General features: G+C 34.0%; 1 protein-coding gene across 4 annotated transcripts in view; it reads right to left on the bottom strand.

The window, feature by feature from the left end:
* LOC128165449 (follistatin-related protein 5-like) overlaps positions 1–23,799 on the bottom strand; it is a 32,989-nt gene extending 9,190 nt beyond the window's left edge. The window contains exons 1-8 of one of the 4 annotated variants that reach the window (XM_052829991.1): positions 23,685–23,799; positions 18,212–18,272; positions 17,778–17,866; positions 8,521–9,481; positions 7,891–8,157; positions 5,863–6,111; positions 2,451–2,684; positions 393–635 (exon numbers count right to left, since the gene is read on the bottom strand). In XM_052829991.1, the coding sequence (XP_052685951.1) occupies positions 393–635; positions 2,451–2,684; positions 5,863–6,111; positions 7,891–8,157; positions 8,521–9,481; positions 17,778–17,849 (2,026 nt within the window). In that variant the 5' untranslated portion in view covers positions 17,850–17,866; positions 18,212–18,272; positions 23,685–23,799. Of the gene's footprint in view, positions 1–392; positions 636–2,450; positions 2,685–5,862; positions 6,112–7,890; positions 8,158–8,520; positions 9,482–17,777; positions 17,867–18,211; positions 18,493–18,514; positions 18,671–23,684 lie in introns of those variants that run through there. The other 3 variants (XM_052829989.1, XM_052829990.1, XM_052829992.1) reach the window with 3 other exon arrangements.
* Positions 23,800–24,785: the final 986 nt, after the last annotated feature.

Here is a 24,785-nt window from a genome sequence, read left to right as displayed (position 1 = left end):
AACCCCAACAGTACACCCAGGGTGGGGTTTAGCTGGAGTTTACTCTGGTGGTAGGTTGGGTCTAATTTGTACTAAACATGCATCAACTGGTTAAACCTCTGAGAAACTCTGTTTTGTATTATTCTTCATTTTCATAAAGGTGCAAGTTTTAAAGATTTCACAAGAGATAATTATAACTTTGTCCCCAGTGGAAAAAAACATGTAATGCATGGTAATCAGATAAACCAGTAATATAATACTCACTAGTTCTTAAGAAAAAAAAAATTGCAATTTACTTTTTTGGATTCAAAGAAAATGTCAAAAACAATGTTTTACCATCTTGTAATAAAACATGATACATTAAAACTTAATGTTTTGATCTATTAAATTTATGTTCTAATATAGATTTGCACCTTTGGGATTGGCACATCTCTTGACATAGTAATTCTCCCTTCCCTTCTTCAGCATCTCCAGACACGACTTGTCAAAGTAGATTTCACAGAAGCTGTCCTTCAGGAATTTGAACGCCTCACAGTGACCCCTGAGACAAGTGTCGTGGCAGTCAAGCAGTGTGGACAGGGAACTGGTGGCCTTACTGCACATGTACGGTGACCTGCCAGGGGTCACTTCCAGGATGTGACAGCTAGAGTTGGTTTCTATGTAATAAAAGAAATTCTAAAATTCTAAAAATTGTTTTTAATTTTAGCAGTATTTTACTTCAGATACATACTGGCCAAAAGAAAAAAAAAATCATTTTTTTAAGCCTGTAATATTGCTGAGTGAATGCCAGAGAAATTTCTGCTAAATCATGAATCAATATATAATTACTTATGGATGACGATTTTTAAAATGGCTGCAAGTGTAATAAAAATGTCGGAAAAGAACATTACTGGTGATATGCACCTTTGGGACAGGAAGACAATTAAGTCCCTTCTTTGATTTTAAAAACTGCAATCAATATTGCTTTGAAACATTTATGCATTCAATTATAGAGAGCTGATGTGGACAACTTTTTGTTTTGTTTAATTTTATTACATATCAATTTCTCCCTGATGAAAACTGTAGCTAATGTAACAATTAGTGTAATTCAAGTTGTCAAGTGTTCATAGCAAAGAGACCTCCTGGGAAGAGAGATGACAATCTCTCTTGTTGCATGTCTGAGGTAATACATCGTGCTCCTCTTTCTGGATTTCTAATCTTTACTGTACCGAGATAATCCTGACAGATTGTGATTTATGAAGCACAAATCTGCCTTCTGGACCCCAATTCATCTATTTGTCTTGCATTGTGTAATCTCTCTGGGAAATCATTTGCCTCTCTCACCATATATATAGAATGTAGTCACATCAATTATAAATTCCCCAAGGGGGATTTCTGTGAAACATATTTGGAAAAAAGTTACAAATTCAAGCTTCCAATCAGTTCACTGCATGAATAAAATCCCTCTATTCACTTCCCACATAAAAGATAACAAAAGTAATCATATTGACTGGTCACCAATCCCCCCCCTCTCTCTCTCTCTCTCTCTCTCTCTCTCTCTGTTCCTTACCTGGAAATGGAAGTGCTTGCTCTCTTCCCCTTTTTAATGGTGCAATGACAATGCTTGCTGTCTTCACTTACCTCAATACCTGTGTTATAACAGTGCTTGCTGTCTCTCCTTACCTGTGTTATGGTTAATGTCTTCTTTTACCTGTGTTATGGCAGTGTTGAAGTCTTTCTTTACCTATGTTATGGCAGTGTTGAATTCTTCCTTTACCGATTGAAGTCTTCCTTTACCTGTGTTAAGGCAGTGTTTGAAGTCTTCCTTTACCAATGTTAAGGCAGTGCTTGACATTTTTCCTTACCTGTGTTAAGGGAGTATTTGCTGTCTTCCCTTAGCAGTGTATTTCCTTACCATGCAGTGTTAAGGCATTGTTAGAAGTCTTCCTTTACCTATGTTATGGCAGTGTTAGAGGTCTTCCTTTACCAGTGTTATGGCAGTGCTTGATGGCTTACCTGTGTTATGGCAGTGTTAGAGGTCTTCCTTTACCTGTGTTATGGCATTGTTAGAGGTCTTCCTTTACCTGTGTTATGGCATTGTTAGACGTCTTCCTTTACCTGTGTTAAGGCATTGTTAGAGGTCTTCCTTTACCTGTGTTATGGCATTGTTAGACATCTTCCTTTACCTGTGTTATGGCATTGTTACTGTTCTTCCTTTACCTGTGTTATGGCATTGTTAGACGTCTTCCTTTACCTGTGTTATGGCATTGTTAGACGTCTTCCTTTACCTGTGTTAAGGCATTGTTAGAGGTCTTCCTTTACCTGTGTTATGGCATTGTTAGACGTCTTCCTTTACCTGTGTTATGGCATTGTTACTGTTCTTCCTTTACCTGTGTTATGGCATTGTTAGAGGTCTTCCTTTACCTGTGTTATGGCAGTGTTAGAGGTCTTCCTTTACCAGTATTAAGGCATTGTATGAGGTCTTTCTTTACCTGTGTTATGGCAATGCTTGATGAAGTGGTTCTTGCCCAGCTCATTCAGCATGTTCACGCAGACCTCATCATGATACACCTGACACGCCCCCTGGAGGTAAGTGAAGGCCTTACAGTCCTTGCAGGCAGCCTGGCACCCCACGATGTCAGGTATGAAACTGACCGACACATCACACATCATGAACACGTTGTCTGAGTTCACTTTGATCTGTTCATAGCTGCACTTCCTATCATCTGTTACAAAAAAAACAACAATTAAAAGTCAGCTAAATAAAAGGCAAGAAAGCTAGAATCTGAGGCAAATTAATATCCCCTGCACTTGTAAATAGTGATAAACGACCAAAATATTTCATCGTTTAAAGATGAATTTATAACAATTGTCCTTAAAGAGTCCTTAAGATATACTCTTGACCTCAAAACACACTGAGATTTCCCTGACATTATATGGAACTTATATTCACTCTTTCATTTACACATTAAGGAATTACTAGTACACAAGCATACAAGAACTCATACCACTAATGCAATCAATACATACAGTTAATAAATTTAAACACATTCACAATTACGGAAAACGACAAGCACACCACACAACATCAATGTTACATCACATACTCCACTTCCTGTGTTTTACTGACAATAAGACAAATTTCCAAAACACCCAATGTAAGGTGGTTTTTTTAAATATGCAATTGGTGCAGCAGGGAAACTTCAAAACTAGTGCAGATACTTTAAACATAGGTAATCACAGATTACAAAGCTCACCGAGACGAGACATCACCCTTATGAGACTTCACCTTTATGAGACCACCTTTATCATATTAAATGAAAATCATACTTTATGATCTTGGATATTCATGGATTCTGTTTTGACACAATATCGTATATCATCTGTTAAAAAATTGTATGATGATCATATGTTCATATGTTAATCAATACAATAATATAAAATTAAATATTGCATCCTATCATATTTACAACATATATCATATAATAAAATGAAATATCATAATAAACAATGATGAAATATGATATTGTAACGTATGATATGACATTGTTTTGTGTTATACGTTATTGTATTTGATCACATAACACAATATCATATTAAATAAAACAATATAGTATTATATTACAATATCATATTACATAATACATCATAATATTGAAACATATGATAATAAATTGTATAATATAGTATGATATTGTATGATACTGTATCATTTTTGATACATAATATGATATTGTATCATATGATACAATATAATTTGATATGTACATCATTGTATCATATCAAATGATACAATATTATGTGATAAAGTAAAATATTATATAATACAATATTATATGATACAATAATATATTTTACAATATCATACAATACAATTTCATGTGATGTGATAATATATCATGTTATGAACCAATATCATATCATACAATATCGTATGATATGATATTATATAATATTACAGTATAATATTATACAATTTCATGTGATATAATTCTATGTTACAGAAACTAATATCATATTATACAATATCATTTGATACAATATTATAGAATATACAATATTGTATCATAGGATACAATATTATATTTTGCAATATCTTATGTAATAGAATCATTTGAAAAATTTATAAATTAATAATACAATATAGTATTATACAATATCGTATCATAATACACAATACTATACATCACAATATCATGATACAATATCATAACATAAAATATCAAAAGAATTGATACAATTTCATATCGTATCATATAACTTTTTATAATATTACATATGATATTATATTGTATCATATTAAACAATATTGTTTCATACCATACAATACTATATCATAGGAATCAGGTTATATCATTTATCAACAAACTCATCTATCTATTGAGCAGGTTTGAGTGAGGTAGGAGATTTCTTTAGCATCCTTGATAATGGAGATCAGGCTCTGCATCTGAAGCAACCTCTGCATTTCATTTATAATATAGTTAAATCAACTATGCAAGCTATCATCTATAAAACATGTGACCTGTTCCAAAAAAACTAAACCTCATCCAGCATCCGAAACCTATGGCTCAGATTCAGCATTCAAGCCTGTCAGGTGCATCAGTATACATAAGACGCATCTCCATGCAAGTTTGGTGAAGTTCAGACCAGTAATAACTAAGATATCATCATCAGAGGGCACTAGCAATTAAAACTTAACCTGCTCCAGCATCTGCAACATATGGCTCAGATTCAACATCCATGCCTCTCAGGTGCATCTGTATCATAAGACACATCATCCATTCAAGTTTGGTGAAGTTAGGACCTGTAATAACTAAGATATATTTTTCAGCATCATTGATAATGGAGATCAAGCTCTGCATCTGAAGCTTCCTCTGTGATTCATTCATATTACAGTTTAGTCAAGTATGCAAGTTTGAAATAGTACTATTATCTATTAAACATGTGACCTGTTCCAAAAAACTTAACCATATCCAGCATCTGAAACCTATGGCTCAGACTCAGCATTCAAGCCTGTCAGGTGCATCAGTATCATAAGACGCACCATCCATGGAAGTCTGGTGAAGTTAGGACAAGTAGTAACTTAGATATAATCATCACAGGGCACTTGTTTCAAAAACTTTAACCAGCTCTAAAATCCTAAACTCCTCCAGCATCTGAAACCTCTGGCTCAGATTCAGAACCCAAGCCTGTCTGGTGCATCAGTATCATAAGACACACCATCCATGCAAGTTTGGTGAAGTACGGACCAGCAGTAACTTAGATATTGCTATCAAAGGGCACCTGCAACAAAAACTTTAACCTGCTCCAAAAACCTTAACCTCCTCCAGCATCCGAAACCTATAGCTCAGATTCAGCACTCAAGCCTGTTTGGTGCATCAGTATCATAAGACACACCATCCATGCAAGTTTGGTGAAGTACGGACCTGCAGTAACTTAGATATTGCTATCAAAGGGCACCTGCAACAAAAAATTTAACCTGGTCCAACAACCTTAACCTCCTCCAGCATCTGAAATTTAGGACTCAGATTCAGCATCCAAGTCTTTCAAGTCCATAAGTAGGTCCAGATGCATCATCCATGCAAGTTTGGTGAAGATAGAACAAGTAATAGCTTAGATACAGGACCTGCAACAAAAACTTTAACCAGGTCCGGACGCCGACGCCAAGGGTATAGCATAAGCTCCCCCTGACTTCGTCTCGGTGAGCTAAAAATGGTTAAGTAAATATCTTGGTGTAATAACAAAAGAATAATTTGTGTCTCTGACTTCCAGCAGACCCCAATCATCTACTATGACAACACAGAGTAAAAATAAGCATGTGGAATACTAGGAAATGGGGTGAGAGACAAAAACAAAAGTGTAGATGTCAACTAATACATGTGTATATAAATCTATAATGTATACCCTGAGTGTGTTTACAGCGAACAACTTCATAGAATGTCATTTTAGGGTTGGGCCAGAAGCTCAAGTCCTGCCCATTCTCAAAGAAAGCACACAGACTGTTCTCTGCTGCATATTCAAATCCTACGCAGTTTTCCCTTTGTTCACAGCGATCAAGGCAACTGTCCCAGGAATTGGCCTTGGTCGTTACAACTGGTTTACCCCAGAGTACCCCTTCTGTTTTCTCATGAATTCGATACTCGCACCTCACACCTACATGTACACGGACATCACAATTAGACAAAACCACACAATTCTCAGATCACAAACATAAATACATGCAAATGTACATCAATACTTTAAACAAAGTAAAGGTATTCTTTTGTAAGAGCTTTTTGTCATCAACAAAATATTTGGATAGCCTTTAAATTACAGCATCTACTGTGGAATCATCTATATTTATAGGGGTCAATGTTTGTGGGTAGCCAAAATTTTCCTGGTTCGTGGGGACGGAATTTGGTTGGTAGTGTAATTGGGAATTTTTTTTAATGAATATTAAAGAAATGCTTCTATATATATGTTTGTGGGGATGTAAATTCGTGGGAGAGGGTTACCCATGAAAGCCACAAAAATTGGTCCTCCACGAACAACGATGATTCCACAGTATATTTCTAAGATTTTATCCAATGATAACAGGTTTATTATAGCTATAAAGGCAACACTCATGTCGGAAAGACAATTTTCCTGCATATGGGATATCATATCTGTTAACAGTATGTCAGTTTATGGTGATAAAAATTCATGGATGAAGGTGGGACAAAAATTAATGGCATTTTCATCATAATAAAGTGCTCATAAACCACAGAGTACATATTGATTGCATCTTTGTAACTTTGTTGCAGTCAAAAAACCAGTGCCAACTTGACTAAATGATGCTACTCCAAATAATCAATAAAGCTAATATTCTACAGGAATTTTATTTTTTCAGTACAATCATCTATTTGAAAAAAAACTATCGAATACGACACGGCCATTATTGGCTGACAGGGGAATGACACTGGGACAATACCGCTAATGCATTATGAATATGCTACGACTGGGTGATTTGTTGTAAGGCTACCGATCTCTTGATCACGTGAGCTGTCAAGGGTAAACTCTACAAAGCATCGATAATAATGTAATATCCCCCCCCCTTAAGTTGTTTCACAGTTCCAGACATTCAACACTCAAATATTTGGCAATTTGAGAGAGCAATGGGGAATTTTGAGTTTGCATATCTATATTTTGAACAATTATTTGGGCTAAATTGCACTGAATAAAAATCTTTGACTCATTTATGCCACTGTGTCAAATTTCCACACTGCATTTCTTTATAACAATTATAATTCAATCTTCACGTTGTTCTTGCATTACCGTAATTGCATTCAGCTTGTAGCATTCATCGCTATTGTTAAGCCAATTTGCATCAGAGTTCAATACCATGTACACTAGCTCCATGAAAACCATTATTGATCTGTAGAGTTGATAGCAATTCAAAATTTTTTAAATCCAGAGCATGTAGATATTTTATTGCAACAGTTGATCTCTTCATATTTAAATACCTTTCAGTGAACAATATAAAAATCAATTTAAATGCTTAAATCTATTCGGGAATTACAAGTATATACATGTTTCCAATTTCATCTGCAGATAGAGAATGAACATGAAATTGATTAGTGCAGATTATGAAAAAAACATCCCTTTCTAGTTACACTTAGGCCATAAAGCTTTGGATATTAACCTATTTATATTTGCATAACTATCTTCGGGGAAACCTTCACACAGATTCCCATAAATCCCATTACCAACATGGCAGTCTCTGAATGAACTCGGTAATGATTTCAATAATCGGCAAAAATCAACCTACTCAACTCGCAACAAAAACGGAATTCTAGGCAGTTTATTGTATCACCTAGAGAGAATACACAAAGATAGTTGATTGTTCTGAGGTTTGGGGAATAGAGAGAAATGAAAGAATTACTAGAAAGTGAATGTTAGAATAACCACACTTGCCTCTGATCAGCGTGTTATTTTTTGTGGCCACAGTTGTCGGTGGATTTTTGTTCTGATTGGCACAGGCGGTTCCCTCGGAGTCCACCTTGATGTGTCTGTGGTGTAGACAGGCCTGTCGGTGGAGCTCACAGTGGCTGGGGTAGACAATACCGTCGGAACCACACACAGGGTGGGTGTGTCTCGCGCACAGGGTCTCATCCCCGCAGACACAGGACCCCGCGTGACACACACGGCCAGCTCTACAGTCAATGTCCGTTTTACAGGGGGCTGGAATAACAAGATTATACAATCAGCTTCAAATATAATTTGATAGGAAAATCATTTACTAAATTCTGTTATATTAAAATAAAATTACAGTAATACATTATATATATACAATTCAATAGAAAATCATTTCCAAAATTCTGTTGCTCTACTCCTAATTTACTTGATCATTGTTGAATTAATTCAAAAGATATTAGATATTTAGATATAATTGTGAACAGAAAATGTTTTAAATCAAGTCTTAATTAACAAAGATTAAATAAATTTTCTGTGATCAATCACCTAATAAACCATACTTTTTCACCTAAATAAACAAGCCTGTCAACAATTATAGTGTGTACAAAACAACAAGTATGAAGCAGTTACCATGGGGTTTAGAAGGGACGAGCTTTGGCTCAGTCTTTCTCTCGGACACTGGGGTCACCCTGGTGGGTCGGGTTGTTGGGGGGTTGGGGCGTGTAGAGGGCGCTGCTGTAGTGGAAGAAACCTTGACCTTTGACTCCTTCCCCTCCTGCTTCTGATGGGTCAGTGTAGGCATAGGTGTCGGTTCTTGTTTTGTTTTTGTTGCTGCTTGTTCCACTTTGGTTTCTTGTATCTTTCTTACAACTTTCTGCATGGAGTCTTCCTCTGTGTTTGTTTCTAAGTTATCTTTAATTTTCAATGTGGTGGATTTCTGTGTGGATTTTTCAGGTATTTGCTCATTTAAGTCAGGAGACTGATTAACTCTTGATGGAGCTAATTCCTCCTCTTTATTGGCCTTATCAGCATTTTTCCCACTTTCATCATCTAACACAATATTATTTTCAGAATATGGCAGTTCTCCTCCATAGACTTCTTTAATCACTTCAGTCATCTGATCGTTCCACTTGGAAGAGGACCCCTCATCTTGAATAGTCAGTTTCACACTGGTGATTTTAGACTTGGGACTCATATCTTTTGCCTTCCCTGACATTTTATCCTTGTTCTGAGTATCTTCTACAATTCTGCTCAAGTCTGTCTGGTGCTGTGGTGCTTTTGTTGATATGGAACTGTGCTGTTCTTGTGCTTGGTGCTCAGGTGCTGCAGTAACAGATATGTGCTGCGCCTCTGTTTTGTGCTTTGGAGCTGCAGTACTGGTAGATTTCTCTGCAACTTTATGTGTACTTGTTTGTAGAACAGCATCTTCCACTCTCCCAGAGTTCAAGCTATCAAGTTGTTTGGACCCAACAGATTTTTCTCCCTTTGTTTCCGCAGACTGTGTTTCCATTTCTGGGTAGTAGATTTTGTTCATGGCTGGAGGTCTCCAATACCCAATGTAGCCAGGATCATTGTATAGGGTGCCATGTTTCTGAGGAGATAAAAAAAACCTTCATGAATGTTTTTTATTAATTGTAATGGTGTTGAGTGAATAAATGAGCTTGTCAATGAACTAATACTGATTGAAATTGTATAAATAAAGATGATGATTAAGTAAACCTTAACACAGAAGAAGAAATATTGATTTATGCTACGTCGTGTATTTACAGTTCTGCTTGGGAAAATAAAAAGATCAACAAAAAATTCAAAATAGCTGCATTCTGATGAGAAGAACATTGCAAATCAACATACATGTACTGGGACAAACTTATAATATCAACTAAGATAAATTAATGCATTAAAATGATATGCTAAGTGAAAAAACTGTAACATTATTCATCAAAGCTGGAACAACTGGTAAAATATTACAGTTTTTATCATGCAAGATCTTTCAGACTAATGAAGGGCTTATACAGAGAAAATGTGAAGAAACAGGCATTAAAAAACAAACTCATGGATTAATTGCACCCAATAACTGCACAATCTCAAGTGCTACAGTATAATGGTTACAACAGCTACAATGCAGTGTAATGCAGGTCTCGTGGGGAATCTGAGTCATAGAATTGAGCCTCCCAATCATATTCCCATGGAAACCAACTCAAATGGAGCAGATGCTGGACAATTACAAATTTTGTCTTGCGGATAGCATTTTTATGCATCCGACAAGAAGCTATGAATAATCATATACTACATATAAAAAAATGCAAAAGCCTGTTTGGTATTTTTGTCTTCATCTACTACATTTTTGTGTGATTTTATTTTTTTGGGCATATTTGAGAGACGGAATTCCACTCAATGTAATCTTGTATCCGATTCTGAATAATGGTAAGATTAGTGAATTTAGTCTGATTGTAAAATCAATCAGCAAGCTTTGTCAGGGGGCTCCAACATCCTTGGTATTTGTACGGGTTATTGATTAGACATTTAACCTTTTCAGTATCACTCTCTTGGAGGTGTAATGTTTCAGAGATTTCCACAAATATATCCTGATGTACTCTGATTAATTGGTGAAATAATAAGTATGGTGAATTATTACATGAAATTCTGGAGCACATATAATCCATTTAATGATAGCCTGGTGACCAAATATCACTGCAGCTACTGTAGGGAAACATATACATGTACAGGCTGATATACTTATACAACTTTTTATTTTACCATCAAAACAACACATATTGCATTAGAACCCAAATGCAGCTATACTAATTGCTCAAATTAATGTCACTCTTACTACATGTAGAAAGTAGATGTAACGGTAATTAATTTACTGAAGTCACCGATTATCCCTGGCAATTACAGCTACATGTACTATACATTAATACCATAGTGGCTAAATATACTGTCATTCCAACCAAATTACTCTCGGTAGTGAGTACAATTTTATTGAAGTCATTCAATTTTACAATATCATAAACAGTTTACATTATGGTTCTCATTAAATAGCAAAAGTCATAAGTTTTCTATGGTAGTAACTATTGCAATCCAAAACACTTGGATGACTCAATACGCAATACATTGTAAGACCGCGAGTGAAGATGACATCACTACCGTGGAGCAAGGTGAGTCACTGGCTGTTCACCCATTATTATTAAAGAGTGAATCAGAGACTGGCACAGAAACGTGAGAGAAACATTCAAACAAATCAATTAACCTCACATATAAAACACCAATTGGAACAACTCAGATGTCTTGCACACTCCACAATGATTGTTGATATCCGAGGTGTTCCGACTGTGTAAAGCACAAGACTTCACTACTCCCTGCTTATGGTCCTATGTAGCTATTTTGTATAGTTATCAGGAAATATAGTAATGATAAGGTTATGAATCGGAGCAGAGTTCTACATAATTCTCAGAGACTTTGTACATGTACTTCTGCATGGTCACCTAGAATCATTATTTATTTTAAGCTCAATGGTTCTTCTTTGAAAGCCATCAAGGGAAAATGATTCTTTTATGAGGATTGTCTAGGAATGTTTCTACATGTTGTCTGAGAGTGTACTTGTGTGGGAGCATTACCAATTGTTTCTGTGTAGATGTCTATGACTATAAAGTTCTGCATGGTCAATTGGGAATAAAGTTCTAGATGGTTGTCTGGAATTATATATCAGCAATTCTAATTGGTCATTTGGGACCTTCTCTACAGACAAAAGAGGCTGACCAATTTATTACAAAGACATAGTGATGCACTTGGAGGCATTACAATGTTTTAATACATGTTTATTTAGCTACCTTAAGAATATATGTTGTCTGCTGCAATATTCAGGAGGCTTAGCAGACATCTTATGTTAAAGTGTGTAACTCAATAATTCTTTATCCACTACCTTTTTTTAAATGACATTTTGTTCATGAGCACCAATATTTGTGGATATTGTAGCATAGTCCATCCACAAATGAAAGGTTCATGAAAGAAATCTGACAAAATAGTCATTAGTAGAGCCATTTTTCACAAAACTAATATGACAATTTATATGTCCAAGAAAAACTAGAACTGTCCTAATGGGACTAATACCCCCGCTAGGCTAATTTCAAATGGGACAAATAATTGAATTGATTAATAAAGGTTTGGAACACATACAAAAAAATTTTCTAGAATTGTAAAAAAAAAAAAAAAAATTAGTTAACAAAGAAAAAATAAAATCAAAATTGTCAGAATTTCACTGTAAATACATATCTATAACAGTAATACATTTACAAATGTATGTATTTGATGATATATTTTCTTAATTTAATTGATTTAAAGAAAAACCAACAAAATGACAATAACCCCTCCCTTTGCAGTGAATAGAAATACCGGTAGCCAAGCAATGCTCTTCTGTTGATAAAACTTTCAATATCTTACTAATAAGAGTCTTGACAGATGCAATTAGTTGTTTCAAATTTTCCTCACTTTCTCCTATGGCACAATGGAACTCCATATCAGAAAATTGATCCCATAGGACTATGATTTTCTTTGATGAACTTGTTAAATTTAATAAACTCCCAAAACATTACCATAATTACCATACTATGTAAAAATATGTAAAAAAAGAAAATTTAATATTACAAACAATTTTAAAATTGCCAAAACACTACAATCATATCAGTAATTTTGAATTTCATTTAAATTAATGTCCAATAGGGTCACTTCATCAATTTACTTGACAAATAAATTTAAACAACCTCTAAAAATAGTTTAACTTCTTTATTAATAATTAAATTATTTATTACCTTATAATGATAGACCTTTTGGTTTACATGAAACAGTTTTAAAATAGCCCCAAAACCATCACCCTCTTTACAGATTATCAATTTCCCCTAAACACATGCTCCATCTGAACCATGGCTCAGATAATGGCTGCCTTGGGACAGATGAATTCAGCCACACTTGTCTTTGATGTTCTTATTAGCTCCTAAGAATTTATCATTGACAAACAAAAACTTTGCATTGTCAGTTCATAGAATACTTATAAAAAATAATTTTTTTTAATTAATTAAGACATAAAGACAAAAAACTTCATCTGGATGTATTTATATAAATATATTTTAGAGTGTTTTCTATCAATTAATTAATAAAATCTGTAAGGATTACCTCCCTTACTTTTCAACATTAGTGTACAATATGTAGAATAAGGAAAATGAAAACTGTCATAAAATCATTAAATCTTGTCTGATCTTAAAAAAAATTGCAGGTGCACATCTTCAGATGGTGTTCAACATATGTACAAATTTTCAAACTGTTCCATGCAGTAATAAAAAATTCTATAGGGGGGACAAAGTTGCGTCTACAGACAGACGGACAGACGGACAGGGTGAAACCAATATCCCCCCCTAAACTTCGTTTGCGGGGGTATAATAACCTCCACAAATGTTTATGAAACCACAATATATCTTAATCTGTACAAAACATTTATCTGAATCCATGACATCAAAGAACTACACATAGATCTGCCACTCGACTTGGTGGAGATAAGAGAGAAAATCAATTGTAAGCATCAGATCTCCATATTAGGGGGAACAAGATCTCTGTTCAATCAAGGAAGGCCATGGTTCCATGTATGTCAGGAGCAATCAGCATGGAGAAAATGGGGGAATCTAAGACTCCCGAGGGATTGTAAACATCTTCAACAACAGCTTCTAACAATACCAGATTACTGTACCTTTGCCTGTCTAATTGGTATTCACAAACGGCAGACAGTTCATTGTCTGATTTGCGTCTCATCAAGCACTGACTTATTTCTTACTCTATCTAAAATAGATGTGAGCTACTGGTATACTCTTTTCTTTATCTAGAATTAAATCATAATTACTGGTAATTATTCCTGCCTTTATAGAATACATTATGATACACATACTGCTGCAGTGAACACAGAGAAGGATAGCATAATTCCCAATCCCTACAATATTCCTTATTTCATTCAGGTCTTTTCAACTGACTATATACCCATAATAAAATCACCAAAAGTCTTAACGGTATAGATAAAAATCTCAACTACTGATTTATTCCTTATGTAATCATCATAAAGTATAATTCTCTAAAACTGTATATTAAGTTACGACTTATTAAATAGCCACTATCATAGTCTATATTTAATTTGCAAACCCTTTAAATGGTTGCAAGTACCGGTATGCACAGACTATGCTGAATAATTGTTTTATAACAAATATTGCAAAAAACCAATTGATAAACCTTGCCGTGATGAAAAAAATCACATGATTCTTTGATAAGTTGTCTGATTGCCATTGATGTCGATATTACATGTATAATTGATGTTGGATACTGTTTAATCATCCAGAATAAGTATGTAGTGAGGCAGGAAATCATCCATCTCACTGATTTAGGCTGTACAGGGCTTCAACAGCTCTATCAGTGGTCAATAACACGGAGATCTCGAGTTCATCAGACTCAGCAGAGTCCATCAACACTGAAGGACTTCCAGACTTCAAACAGAACTAATCAGCGAGCCAGTGCTTATCAGAATGAGAGGTTTCTATAGATGATTAAACTGATTCTGTCTGATGTCTAACGTACAGAAACTAAATTTCAGACTATTTCTAAAGATATGCTAAATATTGCCCAAAGTAAATAATAGAAATATGAAAAGTTAATGAAAGAAAAGTCAGGTCTGTCAGATTTAGATGCAAATCAACATATCTGAAACAGGTGTCCTTTGAAAGACAGCAAAATTATTAAAAAGATATTTATAATTTCATGCAAAATATCAACAGATTATTGCACAGTAATAACAGATATACTGGAATTCCATAGTGAATTAAATAATAAGCTACATGCCAATTTATACAATAATAAATTAGCTTGGGACAGTTTTGAATATCTTCAGAAATTCATCCCTTCAATACACGTATGAATTAATACACTTCATGGGTCATGAGTAATATAGGTCATATGCACCGTTCACCATCCAGATCATACCTGACTACCCGACACTTCATACCCCTGTAATTGCAACAGTGACAGGAAATTTCTAAACACTCAACAACCATCGCAATAAATGATAAAGCTTATATAACTTTAGGGCCAATATCGGCATATCTTTGGCCATTTCTGGCATGCATTTTCATTATCTGGAACATATAATACCATAAAATCAATTCATGATGCAATTAGGAAATTTCATTTCTTCAGGCGTCCACAAACTGCAGAAAATGAATGAAAAATGATTAAAGTATAAAAAGCAGAAAAAATCAATCGAGTTTTGCATGTAATCCTAAAACTATCTGCCTGCTGTGAACAGGGATTTGATTTTCAAGAAAAATGATTCAGAATCAACGGAATGGTGTAAAAAACCTCAAAATGACATAAAACATTAAACAAATGCATTTGGTATCGTGTATTAGAAGTGCATGTTTGTAAAACATTAATACTATTGAATGATATAAAAACCATCGTTTTAAGTCTTGTGACGCATGTCTAATCTCTTATTCTGACAATTAATGATCAGTCATCTGTAAAAGATAACATATGGAGTTGCAAGAGAGTAGGTAAAAAATTTCACCATTTTTTCTTTAGAATATATACACTTGATTCAAATTCATAAGTTACATCTTTGTGTTGTGTTGATCTTTTTGTTTCTGGGTATTTGAAAACACTCTGACTCTGGAATATTTGTTAAATGGTTACACATAGGTTGCAATGGATTACAAGTTTTGTACAAAATCTATTGTGTAGTTTCTTTTTCCCATACACCAAATAAATAAATCCTGGGAGTTTCTCCACATTTTTAATTACTGCAAAAAAATAGCAATAAGCTACAATCAAACATGGCAAAACACATTTACTTAAAGAAAAGAATGGCAAATTGGTAAATTTTTTGTTGTCATTTTGTTTTTAGTTTGGTCCATTAATTGTTATATCAAATAAGATTGTCCAACAAAACATTTCTTCCTTTCATTTGCCTCCCTGATTCTACAAGGTTTGAGTAATGACAGTATTGCATGCCCCAATCAGGAGGTAAGAGAACCAGTCAATAAATCAATATAAAAGCCTTATTCAGGGAGCCTGCAACAACTCAATGCAGACCTATTCACAGACAACAATATATTGCAATCCAGACATCAAAACACACCCAAGGGGCCCATATCTAAATGAGAGTAAGTCACTTGGAGGAACAACCATTAGTCTTCTGTGTGGGTTGTTATTCAGTTCATAGATTATGGTATAGTAAAGATTTAGGTAGAGTTACACATTAATAACTATGGTCGTCACCATTCTGGATACATACAATGATGAAAAAAGGCCAGCTGTCTAGGAAAAGTACTGCAGTCACGATGTGATGAAATTTTGGTACGTAAATCAATAAAACAAAATCATAAAATTTATCCATGAATTCTATGTATAATTTCAAGGTGCTAAAAGGATAATATAATTTCCATCTGGAAAGAAATGAGCTATTTCTGATCAGTGAAGCCTGAACCAGTTTAACATTAAGAATCGATTTTTAAATCTATCAGGTTGAACACACATTAGAGAATATTCTTAAATTTGTTTCCAGTAAATTATTAATGTTCAACATTGCTAATGGTTTCTTCATTAGTGTCTGTTATTGATTTCTGTTGTGTTTTTGACACAGTCGGTGATTAGAGAGAAAATAAAACCACAGATCTAAATGAGACACCAAGCTTTTGAGATGAAGCCATGATCTTTCATCATTGACTACCGGTATTCAGGACGGTAATGCGCAATATCTTCTCTTATTTAAATTTCTAATTACCGGTCCAGTATTCAAAGCACGAAAGAGAAAAAAACTTTGCAGAAGACCCCCTGTATTTGATGGTGTGAAAGTTAACCAATTATTCAGCATAATTGATATACATGTAACAATCAAGAATAAATAAATATTTTCAAATTCATTAGATTTGTTTTCCTCTTTGCAAGTCCAAAACTGGTACCATTAATTAATGTTCATGCTGATTATTGACAAAACATCATCAAATTTATTAATATGGAATTCATATAACATTTGCTCGTTCATTATGACATTATTTCCTTGGTTAGTTTGACCGGGTTCCTTCATAAGGTTGAACTAGATGCTTTTAATTGATGGGCATTATTAACCTTTCAATCCAGACAATCATTGATATCCAAATGTCACTGATGTTGATGAAAGATTTTATAACTTGACCTTTACTCTCTGCTATTGCTATATTGGATTTTTTTATTGGTATTTTTTTTTTTGTGTGGTTGGATATTGCCTGTGGATTAATAAAGGTATAGTCTTTCAGAACAACTTTATTTCATTAATATTTATTTCCAAAAAAGAAACTTCTAATTTAAAATTTTTTGTCATGTTTTTATGGAATCTAATCTAGTCAAAGTTTCATAAAAAGATTTCCATACGAGTCTATACTTCCTTCAGTAATAAAATGATCATGCCTGACAGACTGATCAATGCTTGAAATTTACTGCAAACAATGTGAAAAAGAAAGCAATATAAAAATGTGCAGATTCTATTGGCCAACATGCAGGTCTTAATTATGATGTCTCACGATTCTTTGAACACTAGATCTTTGTGAACAACTTACCACGAGATCGGAGTACATGTACCAATTAATAATTTATATGTTGCAGTGAATGTGCTAAGGAACCTATGAATTACATGCGCGACCAAATTAATAAATTTTGATTATTCGTCTGGTGCCAAATGTTTCACTCAATGATGGAGATCATTTGGAATTAATGTTTTTGTATACTTTAATTGCCATTTTATGAAGGATCATTCCACGGGACTGAAAAAAAGTTATGACTGTCGTAAATTTTATTGTAAATCTTTGTCTCTAGAAGCAGCCTACCTTTTCATGAGGTCGGGCCTCCGACAGACAACACAGCAAACCGAACACAACCAAGCTCCTCACGGACTTCATCCCTGGGTAGGGCAGGTCTGAAACGCAGGTCATTTCATCATCAACATATCGCAAACATTTATAACAGAAGACAACAATGTCATTCAAATTACATTATCATACTGATCAATAAATTCTGAACATCAGCATAATCCCCAGCAAATTGTACTGGAATACCGACTCAGTTGTTTAAACAATGTAAAGTGGTATTTAGTTCCATTTCAATGAAACAATGAATTCTGAAATCTGTACAGAATGTTTAACATTCATATCTTACAAATCAATAATTACAAATTAATCCCTAATCACTATTTATTACTAAATATTGCTTTTCTATGTGGTAAAATATTTCATTAAGAAAAAAAATATTTTATTTTTCATACCTGTACTTACCAAGAAACTGTTTAATCTACACGCTGCACACAAAAATCACCTGGCATGTAGCTGGAAAAGGACACAAAATTCCCATTAAACACCAACTACTCACTGAGCCAGCATCAATAGTAGCTAGCAGAGAAGAAATATTCCCAGCTTCACTATGCAATATTGATTTCTTGAACTAACAAAGCTCTCTGCTAGAATAATCGTGGGGTCTCCACGTCCCATCAAAGGGCACATCCCACGAATGCCGACCCAAATTGCACCTCTCAATTCAGCACGGGCTTCCGTCGGCTGTTTTAACTTACCATAATTGAGGAAAATCTTTTCATTTCCGAAGATAGATTGAAATCACCCAACACCACATAATTTTTTCCACATCAATCATTTTTTTAACAAAACATCAACATTTACATCATTTGCCATCTTCGGTATTTAAGTTGAAGAACAAACTGCTTTTATAATTGTACTATTACCTGCAGGCCAGAGAGACGTGATCCTTGGGTTTTAAATGTGACATTATTTCAGTGAAACAGTTTAGATCTAATTACAGTTCTTTGAAAGTGAGAAAACTACCTCAGTAACTTGATGCTGTAAAAGGCTACAGGGCTCAGACAGCCCTCACATGCAGGAATTGGGCTGTCTCCAACAATATACATGTACCAAAACTACTGGTTACCATTAAAAATATTCAACTTTTTGATAATAGTACTTTAAACCAAAACTGAGAACTCAATCAAAATTTTAATGAATATATAATTATTTCAGAGTTATAAAAGTTATAGTGCGAATCCAATTATCCCCAGCATGCAATTTCAGCTACTTCCTTGGGGCCATGAATATTGCAACATTGTAAAAGTTACATCATTCAAATTTCAAAGCATTTAGAAAATAAAACAGCTCTTTAATAAATAAATCCATGTGCATTGGGACTTGGAGGGCAACGTTAAGTCATGGTGACAGACAAAATACTAATGAATATAAAATGGTAGCTGTGTGAGATGAGGAATGATGCTCTTATATATACATTGTATAAATATAAAATTTTAAAAATGGTTTAATTACCAAATGACCAAGTTTGCAACTTAAATCCATTAGCTTAGAAATACATGTATTATTAAATTAATGAATATGTACTGTTAATAATAAAAACAAATTGGTGCATTTATCTCATTTTCTTCAATGAAAAAAATACTTGTTGTAAAAGATATGTATAGTTATGTACATATACATGTAGTTTATATTGGAGGAAAAATACTGGTAGGAAATTTTCTTTCAATATTAAATTAAGAAATAATGTTTTACTATGTATTGCTCATGAATTCTTGGCAGTATTGACCTCACGGTTCACTTGATGTATTTATATACATATACATCTTGAACATTCCCAGGTGTCTATACCCTTCTCCCTGCAGTTATTTTGTGATGATTCCCACCCAGTATGGTAAGACGAACGGAGCATGCAGGGTTCTGATGATGGTCAGTGATAAGTTCTTAATAAAGAATTTCATATGCTTACGTTAGTGCTATATAATATTGCAACATCTTCAGTAAATTCTAGTGAGATCAAATTCAACTATCTGAATTAGTATTTTAAAAAATTTCAAAATATTAACTAAAAATGTTACCTGATTAATAATTGATTTAGCAAAGTTCTGACGTCCAAATTATATGATCACAGACCAAAATGATCTTGAGTTAAATTTGCTATGTAAGCAGAGTCTGTTTTAGGTGAGGAAATCTTAACTGTCAACAAAAGGTACCCCTCCCTATCTTGGAACATCAAGTGTAGACAGAGATAAGTTACTATTCCTGTCCTCTAGGAGCCCAAAGAAGCCTCCATTCTAGATTACTGTTATTTCTTGCATAACCTTTTGAAACCCTGCGTTAAGAAAATTTTCATTCAATTTAACTCTTGATTACCGCGCGCATACACATGATATTTTGATAATATCAGTTTTCTCTCCTTGTTAACTACCCATCATCTGAATATCTATGACAATTAACTGAATTGGATATGTTCATGCAAATTTTCAGGTACAACAATTTTTCAGTTATTTCAACAAGCTCCAGTCCTCAGTCATGTTCCATACCTCTATATTATCCAGATTTTTTTTTATTCATACCATACATCTGCCTTTTATATAAAGAAGTTTAATAGGTTTGGACCAATCTCCCAAATGGGATATAATAGCATAAATGGGATATATAAATTTAAAGTGCAAAAAATAAAAATTTTTGATTTTAAAATTTTTGATATAAATCCGCATTAGATGAAATACAACAACTTTTGGTATACAACTTTTTCTATAGCTGTACTATTATGGAGATTGATCCCTCAGTATATCCAAAACTTCTTGGGGATCAATCTTACAAACTACAGACATATAGAAAAACTTCTTATTAATAACCAAAAGTTGTTGCATTTGATTCACAGATTTATGTCAAAAATTTTAAAATAAAAAAAAAATATTTTTTGCACTTTAAATTTATATCCAATTTGGGCTATTATATCCCATTTGGGAGATTAGTCCCAACCTGTTTAGTACGTCTTATAGTGTTGATTTTATGATCAGTTATTAAACAAAATGCTTGGCTTCGTGGTTCCACAGAGATCTACAGTACTATACATATATGTAAAGGGGTATGATCGAGCCACCAATGCACTAGCTGGTACAACCTTTTTTCTTTCAATTTCATCTCAACTTGTATAACGGTATTTATTCCATTATATCCATCATCGGCAAATTTGCAATAGCTTTTGTACATTAATGCATGGATACCATCAATAAATTTCTATTCATTTCATTACATTGACAAAGTTTGAATGACAAATAACATTTTTCTGATGAAAAAAATACTTTGAGGCTAAGGGTTGTAGCACCTTAAATGGTTTCTTTCCCTTTATGCAGCCCCTGGCCAATTTAAACAAGAGGCCCAGGGCCATATTCACATCACTGACCTAAGCAACATTAGCTGTAACTCGATCTGCCCAAATCAGCATTTATTATGGTATATCAAATACAAAATATCTTGACAATTCATAGAGTAAATCTTGTCAGATTTAATAAGATATTTTAATTTATTATGTTAAACCTTGATCAAGCTCCATTTGTTTATTTTTTCAGTTTTTGAAAAGATTTTCAGAGATTTTTATCGATTCAACTCCCCCCTTCAGATTTCTTGCCCATTGGTTTATTCATAAGAAGATTACTAGTGAAAATATATTTCTCTATTCCTTTGTAAAATTTCAACCCTTATTGTGACCCCTATCTACTCTCAGGGAAACTTTAAACTACCTGAGGGTACTACCACAAAAGTTTAAGCTTTTCTGGTCAGTTGGGTGTTTAAGAAAAGGATTTTTATTTGTTTATTCCTAATATGTAAAAAATTTTAAGGACATGAACAGAAAGGGACAATGTCAAAGATATCTTCATTGACACACTATCATTTTTCACACTTAAAAGTTCACAGGAATGAAAGCAGATTTCTTACAGAGATTTATTATGGGAAATAATGTACCCACATCTTTTCTTTATTCGGAAGTAACTCAGAATACCTTGCACAATTTTTCAACATTGTCATCGAGGTACTTCCATCTCATTTGTAATAAAAATCACCATAAACTTAATTTTTATTTTTAGCCATGCATGTGTATATGAAACATGACAAGCTAGAGGGGGCATTTTGAAGAAGAAGCCTTGGGATTTTTTCATACTATTGAATGAACATCGTTTGAACCCCGATGTAATTTTTCATATTGAATTATTTTAAAAAATGTGCTGCATATATATCTTTTGACAGAGTATAGGTATGTAACGTTAACATTACGGAATGGGGATAAGAATTAATTAAGCTCAGGTGGCCCCATCATTCCCAAATGCCTGCATTGACATTTTCTTATTTAATTGATTACCATATTTATTTTAATAAGTTACTTTATTAGCATCTAAAATAACAGCATTTAATACTAGGAAAAGGTTCATTTTCTAAATCGTTTCAAGACTGCACCCATCTTGATCACAGGAGCCTGGGGTTCGGTTGTCGGATAGTGGAGTTCCTAATCATTTAATCCTGAAAACAAAATTAATAAAAGTTGATAATCTTGTGTGAATTTCTGTGCATTGCAATATCGCATAGCCCCCTAACTCCGTCACTACCCTAACTCCGTCACTTTCGGGAAACTCCTCGCCGTTTGAAATCAAGTACGATTATGACGTCATTTTTTACATGTCAAAAATCTTTAATCAAATGTCAACAATTTGCAACGGTTAAATTTAAGAATATGTCAAAAAATAACAGAATTAAACCATGTTCATTTTATGCACCATTAATTGTGTAAAATCAGCTAAAACTTTTTCACGGGTGCACTAAAATATCGATATTTCTGACATGCGGGCCCATTCGATCATTTACGGTGGTCAGCCATTTTTAGAGAGGTCAAGATGAAACATTTCACATGTAATACATTTTTGATTAAGGTAATTAATACATTTTTTTCAGACTGCAATAGCCTTTATGCACTACTCTTGATGGTAACGTCAAATCGCTCATGCAGATACTTTTGCCTTATACAGGGTATATAGACATATCCGGTATATCGCTATTTAGAATATGCTACATTTCTAAAAATGTAATAAATAAATAATTTAATAAGTAATATATTAATTAATGATATAAAATATTTGAAATATAAAAGGACATAAATCAAACGGCATCCATAAATTCTGAAAAGGCCATTGTGATTGTTGTTACATGGACCCATTTTTTATTCTGGCGATCATTTCATTTCGATGAAATTAAATACAATTTAAATTGTATGCACCATTTTTACTTATTATAACTTGGCCTAGATACAAATTGAGTTTTAACTAAATTGTTAATGTGTCTTCATTCCCTGCCATATCATAGAGCATGTGGGTGACGGAGTTAGGTTCATAAGTTATGATAGCACGTGTGATAAACGTCGTATTCAGTGGGCTTATTTGAATAAAAATAAAAATATTTTTGTTAATAATTTTATAAATTATATTGTTTCAGATTATATTTAGTGATTGCAAATGATAAAAACCACAAAAAATAATTTACAGAGAAACGCGGGAGGTTTTCTACTTATGGTGACGGAGTTTGGGTGCTCGGGGATATATATACATCCGCTGTTTCTTTTTTATTGTACATTCATCACTTTTATTGATGATTGAAACAGTGATTTTCAGTTACTGTTATTTTTTTTGCAATACATAGAAATAAACAAAAGATTACCAATTTTACTCTCAGTTTTATCTTCGAGAACAAAGCTCCAATATCCGAAAAACCGAGTCCCTGTGATCTTGACATGATACAGACTGCACTTAACGTTATAGTTTATGACTATAAATATAATCAGAGGCAATTCGTTTTGAAACAGTTGACTTATCATGTCTTATATCGCAAATGTTCATAAATAAGTACTCTTTCATTTTCAGACGTTTTACTTACCACCTTTTATTTACACAATTCAATGCGGTGCAGTAATACTACCTACGTCAACGCTGCCCTAGCCATACACAGTGCAGTGAAAACAAAAAGTCCGCCATATCAGCGCCGCATGTTCAAAATATTGCGTGTCCGCATTTAGCGAGAATTGTCACTTCCGCGCAAAAAAGCTTCCGACAGAAAAGTTTTAATTTTTTGCGGGGTCCATGCAGAGATTGACAATGGGACTGTAAAAATAATCAATTTACGATGCAAGTTATTTCTGTCCTTACGTTTCTGTGGCGTTGGAAGCAAATCGGAAGTGTCGGGGGGGGGGGGGGGGTCAGAAATCTTGAAAAGCAGAAAATAGGTCTTTGTTGATGTCTGACTATGCAAAAAAGTTAGGGGGAGGGGGTTGAATCTATGCGTTTTATGCACATACAAGAAAAAAAAAATAGCCGAGAATGCTGCATGCTGCACAGCTCCTGCAGGGCCTTGCCCCCGCACCAACTTAAATTTCTAGCAGCGAACATTTTTCTTCAGGTTTAAAAAAATTAATTATGATGGAGTTGCCCATTCCACTTTTTGAGTAGCCTATAAAAATTGAAGAGAAATTAACGAAATTTATAGTGTTCTTGAAGATATACAGCTACCTTCAATACACGGTATACACATGTCCCACGTCTCAGTCGCTTTTTTGATATTTTATGAAAAAATAAACATGTAAATACGTATTTTAATTCAAAATAAATTGTTATTCTATAAATCAAAAATTCTCCTTTTATACATCAGCTATGTATCTGTGTCTTGTTCTATACCCTACGTCATGCGCGGATCCAGAAAATTTTTCCAGGGGGGGGGGGGGGGGGGGTCCGAAAGATAATTGTGTTTGCCAGGGGGGGTCCGAGGCATATTTTCGCGATAATTTTACTATGTAAATTTAATAAATTTTCATTTTCCAGGGGGGTCGGGACCCCTCCGACCCCCCCTCTAGATCCGCGCATGTACGTGGTTAGGACTCTCTTTATTCATCAAGGCCTACATGCAAGACATATTTCTTCTAATTTTGTGCAGTTTTGTGAACCACTATATTTATTCATAAGTTTAGAAAAATTGTGTACATGC

Source organism: Crassostrea angulata, chromosome 10 (genome assembly GCF_025612915.1).
Source record: "Crassostrea angulata isolate pt1a10 chromosome 10, ASM2561291v2, whole genome shotgun sequence".
In the NCBI taxonomy this organism is placed as follows: domain Eukaryota; kingdom Metazoa; phylum Mollusca; class Bivalvia; order Ostreida; family Ostreidae; genus Magallana; species Magallana angulata.
The sequence above is the reverse complement of the archived record's forward strand: the minus strand, read 5'-3'. Positions and strand labels throughout refer to the sequence as shown.